The sequence below is a fragment of the Cibotium barometz genome, chromosome 41 (assembly GCF_041138505.1).
Source record: "Cibotium barometz isolate CiBa-2024 chromosome 41, ASM4113850v1, whole genome shotgun sequence".
NCBI lineage: Eukaryota > Viridiplantae > Streptophyta > Polypodiopsida > Cyatheales > Cibotiaceae > Cibotium > Cibotium barometz.
In genome coordinates, this window is record NC_141086.1 from 37,807,833 (window position 1) to 37,817,093 (window position 9,261).

The following is a 9,261-nucleotide window of genomic DNA, read 5'->3' on the forward strand; positions in this document are numbered from 1 at the left end:
ATTGCAAGAGGGCATAAACTGTCCCAGCTGAAATACATTCCATAGCAGTGGTTCCAAGATTCCAATCAGATAGACGGGAATCCACATTCAGGCGAGGTAAAGGAGAAATATCAGCAATCATCCGCTGAATTTCTGTCCAAAGATGAGAATAATGGGATCCCAATTGAAAACGATCCGCCGCAACAGAGAAAGAAAGAACCTGACCTGTGTCATCCACCACCTGATGTATCTGACAAATTCCTTTTTGAGATAGAAAATATGCCTGACGAGGTGAACGGTCAACCAAAGTGGAAGAAAATACACGACTCCAATGCAAACTCTCTAGCCGCAGGGAATTGCCCATCAAAGATCGCTCACACACACACACACACACACACACACACACACACAGCTCGTCGTCTGCTGCCGAAGCAATTAAATCTGATGGTGCCGATAAGCAGTGTTTCTCCATCGCTATGCGCTGCAGAAGGAGGCTCGTCAAAAGGCGATCGATTGAAACATCAACAACCTCGCGTAAAATTGCAAAGGAAGCATCGTCGCAGGAGGATACCCTCGCTTGCCCAGACCCATCAGACTATGCCTCTCTACTGCGCTCTGTCGGACAATCCGGGTCCCTCTTGGACTGCAAGCGCATCCACAACCGACTCAAAAACCATCTCAAACGAAACATCTTCCTTGCAAACCTTGTCGTACAAATGTACGGCAACTGCGGAGCACCTGCAGAGGCACGTGCATTCTTTGATGCCATGCATAGCCGTGACTTGTTCTCATGGAATTTCATGCTTAAAACTTATGTTAAATCCGGGCATGACCATGATGCCCTCCAACTGTTCGAGCAAATGCATCAGGAAGGCACCATGCCAAATAAGTTCCTGTATGTCACCACCCTGTCTTTGTTTTCCAGCAATGACACCATCGCCAATGGGAAACTCATACATGCACGTGTTGCCAATGGCGAATACGCTTCAGACATGATTTTGCAGACTGCCCTTGTTAGTATGTATGCCAAATGTGGCAGCTTGAAGGATGCTAGCTGGATGTTTGACAAAATGCAGGTAAGAGATGCAGCATCATGGAACCCCATTGTTGCAGGGTATGCTCAACAAGGGTCGCGCAAAGAAGCCATGGAACTGTTCGGGCGAATGCGGCTCGAAGGGCTATCATCAAATACGGCTACAATAGTCACTGTTCTGTCTACATGTTTCAATCGTGCAGCTCTTGCTGACGGCAGGTGGATGCACTCTCAGATCAAGGGCACAGAACTGGAGTCTGATATCACAGTGGGAAATGCCCTCATTGCCATGTATGGGAAGTGTGGCAGTCTGGAAGATGCTGATAGAGTGTTTGATGAAATGCCAAACCGGAACAAGGTCACCTTTCTTAACATCCTTACTGCATGTGCCTGCCAGGCATCTCTAGCCAAAGCCAAAAGGTTGCATGACTGCATTTCGGAAAGTGGCCTGGAGCTTGAGGTTGTTATCGGAAATGCCCTTATCAACATGTATGGAAAGTGTGGGGGTTTGAAAGAGGCACGGAGAATGTTTGACAAAATGGTCGAGCGAAATTTGATCTCATGGAATGCCTTGCTTTCAGGATATGCCCAGAATGGGGAAGGTAAGCGCGCCCTTCAACTCTTTAAGCAGATGCATCAAGAAGGAGTGATGCCGAACAAGATCACCTTTGTAAGCAGCGTAGATGCTTGTGCTAGCCTACAAGATGAAATACAAGGGAAATGGCTTCATGCTTCTATTAGGAACAGTGAGTTTGAGCTGGATGTTATCTTGGGGACTGCTTTTATTCACATGTATGGCAAATGTAATAACATGGAGGATGCCCAAGATTATTTTGACAAGATACCTGAACGTGATGTGCCCTGCTGGAATGCCATCATTACAGTGTACTCACAACACGATGAGAGCAAGTGTGCCCTCTTACTTTTTGATCAAATGCAGCAGGAGGGAGTGTTGCCAGACAAGATCACCTTTGTTAGTATTTTTACCGCGTGTACTGGCGAAACAGTCCTCCAGGAAGGCAAGCAGCTACATGCTCGCATTGCTTTTAATGGCATAGCTTCAGATGTTGTTGTTGGAAATGCTTTGATCAACATGTATGGCAAGTGCAGTAGTCTTGAAGATGCACTTAGTTTTTTTGACAGCATGGCCAAGCGGGACCATGTCACTTTTATAAACATCTTTTCTGTATGTGCCAGTAAAGCTGCTCTGCCTGAAGGTTGCCAGCTTCATGCCCGTATTATGGGCAGTGCAGTTGAGGCAGATGTTGTAGTAGGAAATGCACTCATCAACATGTATGGCAAGTGTGGCAGCTTGGAATATGCTAGATCTTTTTTCAACCAAATGCCAGAGCGGAATGTGGTCTCATGGAATGCCATGCTATCAGTGTATGCACAGAACGGGCTGGGTGAACTTGCATTGGACTTGTTCATCCAAATGAGTCATGAAGGTGCGATGCCAAATGCTGTGACTTTAGTATGCATTCTTTCAGCATGCAGTCATACAGGTCTAGTGGATGAAGGTCGTGACTATTTCTATTCAATGACTCGGAAATATGGTATTGCACCCAATGCAGATCATTACAACTGCATGATTGATTTGCTTGCAAGAGCAGGGATGTTAGATGAAGCAGAGGAATTGATAAAAAGAATGCCCTTCGAACCTTCTGTTGTGACCTGGACAACCTTGCTTGGTGCCTGCAGAAATCAAGTTGATGCAGATCGAGGAGCACGTGCAGCAAAACGGGTCTTTAAACTTAATCCAGGGAAGTCTTCAGCCTATGTAACACTTTCCAACATATTTACTGCAGCAGGCAGGGAAGATGATGCAGCTATTACAATTAGCTTGATGAAGGGCCTCAAAATGCAGCCAAGATATTATCTAGTTGAAGACGCAAGCAGGGTTGACAGGAATTACAACTGCGAAAAGATAAGTTGTGCTGAGTTGCAGAGTTTGAACACGCAGATGGAAGAATATGCGGTTGCATGATTAGCATATTTAGGGTCATGACTAAGGCCAGATACACTTAATTCTAATGGAATGGGGAAAGGCCTTGGATGGACAAATTGTCCTCTCCAAGGATTACAGGTAGACATTTATGTCTTAAGGTTATTTCTCTCTGGCTGTCAGCACACTTCTTATTTTCACCAAAGAAAGTCGGGATTTTTCTTCTGCTGGATGAGAGATTGTCCATTGAAAGGCTCTCTCTTCAATTGCACAAAGCATGAAAATTCTTGCGCACGAACCTACAGGCCTCCAGGTAGTCTCTTTGAAAAAGTATGTTGATCTTTTTGAGGTTTGTTTGTTGGTTATGACTGTTATTGTTAGAATCCCCATCACACTATTGTTGAAGATGGAGTGTTTGGCTATGCATCTGCAGTAATCATTCGTTGCAAGCCTGTGCCATTTTATCCTCATTGCTATTTTGCTAACCCTGTAAGCACATCTACATGGACCAGCGTGCTAGAGCCCTGGAGTTGATTACGTAACAAGCATGTGAGGCTTGTTGCTTAATTTGTACTTACGTTCATATTGGAACTCTTAAATACATCAATTGGGAAAAGTAGTGCTTGCTGGCCTTAGCCCGGATTTTGTTCTCTTGTAATGTCCCGTCCCTTCCTCTTTTTTTTAACCCTCCCTTCCTTTCCTTCTCCCTGTGAAAAATGCAGGGGTGAGGATGAGCTTGAGCACCTTGCAAGCAAACACACACACACACACACATACACACACACACACACACACACACACGAGTAGACAAGCACACAAGAGAAAGCAGTCCTCCGATTTGCCAATAAAGTCACTCACTTGGCTTTATAGTTGCAAAAATAAGAAGAGGACAAGAAAGGGCAATTCCTCTGCGGTTTAGACATGCAAATCCAATGGGATGTGTGTATGTTTGAGCCACAGACCTTTGATTGGGCACTTACGCTTGTTCAAAGTGCCGAGATGAAATACAATGGTGGAAAACCGAAGACCTCCCAGCTTAGAGTGGTCAAGGCAGTAGCTACCAATGCAGGCCATAACTAGAACCAATCGGGGTCTAGCCCAGGAGCCTTTGGCTCCAAGAACTTGAACAATCACCTTGCCTTACTCCAGACCAAAAGGCTTAGAACCATAACCAATCGGAGGTATGCTCCAAGAGCCTTTGGCTCCAAGAACTCGAACAATGCACCTCGCCTTACTCTAGACTAGAAGGCTTAGGGCGGTAAGATCAACCCCGAGGAACAAGACCAGGATAAGGAGATGCGATGTTTCTTTTGTCATACGAAAGGACATACTTCTAGGGCATGCCCTAAGAACTTAGAAGACCCATGCACAGACTACCACCAACATCCTTTGTGGTGAACTAGCCTCCCACGTTTGCCCCTGAGGTTGTCGCTAGTCCTCCAGCTGTCAATCCTACGGTTGGTGCCATTGTCAACCGGGAGCTCAAAGATAAGTAGAAGGGCAACCATGCCAAGGAGTGAGTGAAATGAGTTACTCAAGATATTTGGCTACATAGGTGGCGAGAGTTGTCGTTCTATTTGACAGCGGCAGCACGGAGGAAGTGGTTATAGAATAGGCCGTTGGGTGAGAGTTCGTTTCCTGTTGACATCAGTGGATAAGCAAGTGGAGGGGTTCAGTACAAGCATGACCACAAGCATCGAGTTTGAAGCTTGTTGTGCTAAGTTAGTCATCCAGGACAGAACTTGTGTGAGAATTTATGGTTGTCCCTCTTGTAGGTGCAAACCTTATCTTAGGAATCCAGTGGTTTCATATGTTTACCCTAGACATTGACTAGGAGCATCACACTTTTCGGATTACTCGAAATGTGTCCAAGGATCCCGTGATTATAAAATGTGAGCTAGGGATACTTAACTTTTTGATCATTAGCCATATCAAGGCTAAACGAGAGATTCTGAGAGGTGCACGATGTGTGGTGATCGGTTGCTAGTGCTTTTGAGAAATACAAGGCCCTGCATGATTGGTTCTAGAAGATCTTTCTACAATTTCTTTCCTAAGCTCCTCCATCTAGTCAGGAGGACCACAAAATTGAGCTCATCCTAGGCGCTGATTCCCCAAGCAAGTTTCCATATCACCTTAGCAAGGCCATGGAAACGGAGTTGGACCGTCAACTCCAAGAGTTGTTGCAATCTGGTTTCATACGTTCTAGTGTGTCTCCTTTCGTAGCCTCGATCCTTTTGTAAAAAAAAAAATGGATTTGTCATGTGCATGTTTGCCCATGGACATATCCAGATGCTAGTCCAGAAGGGGCAGCCAGTAAAAGATAACTAGAACTAGGATTTGGAGCACAAAGTGCAGAAGTGGCAGTGTTGGACTTGGAGCAGGGCATGGAAGAGATGGAAGGGGTGCTGTAGGCTACACAGAGTGGAGTCGGTTGTACCAGATCCAGGCGCTTTTGCGTTTAATGATGGATGCCCTGTCGGCTGCATGGAGAACAGCGCTTAAGCATTTAATGCATAGTCGGACAGCGCTAAAACATTTAATGCATAGTCGGCTGGCCGACCAGTAGTCGGCCATCATTCCAAGTGTTCAAGAAGGCCTATAAAAGGCATACGTGCTCATTGATGAACTCATTTAACTCTTTAGGAGTTGGGTCCCTAGTTTAGGAATGTTTTGGTGATGTTCACCTTTTCAAGAAGGCAGCCAAGGGCTGTAGATGTAGGTACCTTTTTGAACCATCAGAAATATATTGAAATTCCAGCCATATCTCTCTCTCTCTACTCTCCCTTCTGTCTGCGTTTTTGCATCAGCATGTTTCCAGTGGTGTTTAGGGCTGAAAGAAGACTCCCAGAGCTTCCGCGGGTTACATTGGTATGAGAGCATCAAGCTCAGCAAAGCTAAACACTGATTCAGTCCCATATGATGGTGTATAGGTCCAAGGTACAGGAAAGTATACGGATACGAAGCCCAAGGCAAGGAATACAGAATCGAGAAGAGCTCCCAAGAGGTTTGTTGGTGGTGTTCCACAAAGCCAGAGGGGATGGCAGTCCTATGAGCGAGATAGGTTCTTGGGCAACGGTCCCAAGGGAGGATTATCCTCCAAGGGGTGATGTGAGAGTGCCAGACTCATTTCTCAAGAATGAAGACCAAGACCGTGTTCAGAGTCAGGGCAGGAATGGATTGGGGACTGGATGGAACAGATGCATAGATCTTATTCAGAGTCAGAGTGGTTTTGGAGACCGGGCTGGGTTTTCAGAGAAAAGGGTTGCCAGAGATGGATGGATGACAGAGGGACTTCGGGAAAAAGAATGGGATGATGACAGTCATCCAAGAACAAGTTGGAATCGTGTCATCAAGTTTAGTAGAGGGGGATGTCATGTGCATGTTTGCCCATGGACATATCCAGATGCTAGTCTAGAAGGGGCAGCCAGTAAAAGATAACTAGAACTAGGATTTGGAGCACAAAGTGCAGAAGTGGCAGTGTTGGACTTGGAGCAGGGCATGGATGAGATGGAAGTCCGAAGGGGTGCTGTAGGCTACACAGAGTGGAGTCGACTGTACCAGATTCAGGCGCTTCTGCGTTTAATGATTGTCACATGCACTCTGCACTCAGTGCATGGTGACAAGATGGCTCATCATCAGAAGTGCAACATTTGTACAGTTTTAGAACCCAGTAGGATGATATTTGTCGTATGCCGTGACCCCATTGTACATCCTCAGTCCAGGATAAGTCAGGCACGAGCTACGTAGGTCATTCCTCAGCCTTAGTGGGTCAGTCAGTCAGTCAAGTCCCTTAACCCACTTGGAGAGAATCATTCATGCATGTAGAGTCAGTAGAAGCCTTAGGGTTTGCATCAGAAAGCACTCTGCATCTTGCATAATATGCATACATATGCCTGTGCATCATTTAGAACATCCCCAAAGCCTTAGGGAATTTACTGGGATTTATCTGGTATTTTTTCCATATTTATTAGTATTTATTTAGCATTATTTGCATTATTGGGCATTTATAAATATTAACTTTATTAAATGACCAACCTCCAGTTAGTATAAATAGGCTTGCCTAGAGCCTCTTTTCCTCATTCAGTCTTCATTGTGCTAAGAGCTCTCCTCCTTCTTGCTTTCAGCCCAAGACTAATCCAGCCCTAGAGCCCATAAGCTTTCTTCTCCAGCCCTTGAGAACCATAGCTTCAGCCAAGCCCTAGGCGCCTGCCTTCAGCCTCATTCAGCCCTGAATTCAGCATCAGTTCAGGCCCACAGTTCAGCATAGATCAACGCCAGCAATCAGCAATCTTCTCTGCGTTTTCGCACAGCCGTACAGTAGTCCATCTGCGTTTCTGTTCCAGTCGTACAGCAGCCCTGCAGCCTCTGTTTGCTCATGCGTTTCAGTCCTCAGCCCTCTCTACAGTTCAGCGTTTCTGTCCACAGCAGATTCCAGCCCTGAAGGTTCAGTCTACAGCAGTTTCCAGCCCTGAAACAGTTGTTTGCATCAGTGTCCAGCCTTCTGTGCATCATCCACACATTCAGCAGTCATCCGGTGAAGGTAACACAGCATTCATATGTGTTTTCAGCATTCTAACAGTGTGTAGAACAGTCCACCTTCTTCTTCTCTCAGCCTCAGGTGTGCAGCCCTTCCTCATGCCCTTGGGAAGAGTGCATAGGCTCGAGATCAAGTCATTGAGGTGTTTCTACAGCAATGTACAGATCAGCCGCTCTCCGATCCTCCGAGATCTTGCGTTTGGCTTATCTACAGTCCAAAGTCATTCTCTCTAAAGTAATAAAGCAAATACTATCTCGTTATCGGGATAGGGGGCCCTTCAGTGGGTAATTCGGGACCCAATCTGGTGTACAGTTCTCATATCTCTCTCTCTCATCTCTTTAAAGTTTGAAGTAATGAAATGGATTGCTAAACTCACGAAACTCAGGATACAGAAGACGGTGTGAGCATTTGTGTGACAGGATCAACCAATACAAAGACTTCCGCTGCATATCACAATGATGGATGCCTTGTCGGCTGCATGGAGAACAGCGCTTAAGCATTTAATGCACAGTCAGACAGCGCTAAAACATTTAATGCACAGTCGACTGGCTGACTAGTAGTCGGCCATCATTCAAGTGTTCAAGAAGGACTATAAAAGGCATACGTGCTCATTGATGAACTCATTCAACTCTTTAGGAGTTGGGTCCCTAGTATAGGAATGTTTTGGTGATGTTCACCTTCTCAAGAAGGCAGCCAAGGGCTGTAGATGTAGGAACCTTTTTGTACCGTCAGAAATATACTGAAATTCCAGCCATATATCTCTCTCTCTCTACTCTCCCTTCTGTCTGCGTTTTTGCATCAGCATGTTTCCAGTGGTGTTTAGGGCTGAAAGAAGACTCCCAGAGCTTCCGCGGGTTACATTGGTATCAGAGCATCAGGCTCAGCAAAGCTAAACACTGATTCAGTCCCATATGATGGTGTACAAGTCCAAGGTACAGGAAAGTATACGGATAAGAAGCCCAAGGCAAGGAATACAAAATCGGGAAGAGCTCCCAAGAGGTTTGTTGAAGGTGTTCCACAAAGCTAGAGGGGATGGCAGTCCTGTGAGCCAGATAGGTTCTTGGGCAACGATCCCAAGGGAGGATTATCCTCCAAGGGGTGATGTGAGAGTGCCAGACTCATTTCTAAGGAATGAAGACCAAGACCGTGTTTAGAGTCAGGGTAGGAATGGATTGGGGACTGGATGGACAGATGCATAGATCTTATTTAGAGTCAAAGGTTTTTGAGACCGGGCCAGGTGTTCAAAGGAAAGGGTTGCCAGAGATGGATGGATGAGAGAGGGACTTCGGGAAAAAGAATGGGATGATGACAGTCATCCAAGAACAAGTTGGAATCCCGTCATCAAGTTTAGTAGAGGGGGATTTCATGTGCATGTTTGCCCATGGACATATCCAGATGCTAGTCCAAAAGGGGTAGCCAGTAAAAGATAACTAGAACTAGGATTTGGAGCACAAAGTGCAGAAGTGGCAGTGTTGGACTTGGAGCAGGGCATGGAAGAGATGGAAGTCCGAAGGGGTGCTGTAGGCTACACACAGTGGAGTCGACTGTACCAGATTCAGGTGCTTTTGCGTTTAATGATGGATGCTCTGTCGGCTGCATGGAGAACAGCGTTTAAGCATTTAATGCACAATCAGACAGCGCTAAAACATTTAATGCACAGTCGGCTTGGTCGGCCATCATTCCAAGTGTTCAAGAAGGCCTATAAAAGGCATACGTGCTCATTGATGAACTCATTCAACTCTTTAGGAGTTGGGTCCCTAGTATAGG

At 45.8% G+C, this 9,261-nt stretch overlaps 1 protein-coding gene across 1 annotated transcript; it reads left to right on the forward strand.

Annotated features, from left to right (window-relative positions):
• Positions 1 to 363: 363 nt before the first annotated feature.
• On the forward strand, positions 364 to 3,182 carry LOC147614936 (pentatricopeptide repeat-containing protein At1g03540-like). The gene has a single exon (XM_086780252.1). It carries the CDS (start codon positions 456 to 458, stop codon positions 2,997 to 2,999), a length of 2,544 nt encoding a protein of 847 aa, XP_086636378.1. The 5' UTR covers positions 364 to 455; the 3' UTR covers positions 3,000 to 3,182.
• Positions 3,183 to 9,261: the final 6,079 nt, after the last annotated feature.

Bases quoted from the DNA above. Each gene is read 5' to 3' on its own strand.
- LOC147614936 (XM_086780252.1), top strand. From the start codon at position 456: ATGCGCTGCAGAAGGAGGCTCGTCAAAAGGCGATCGATTGAAACATCA.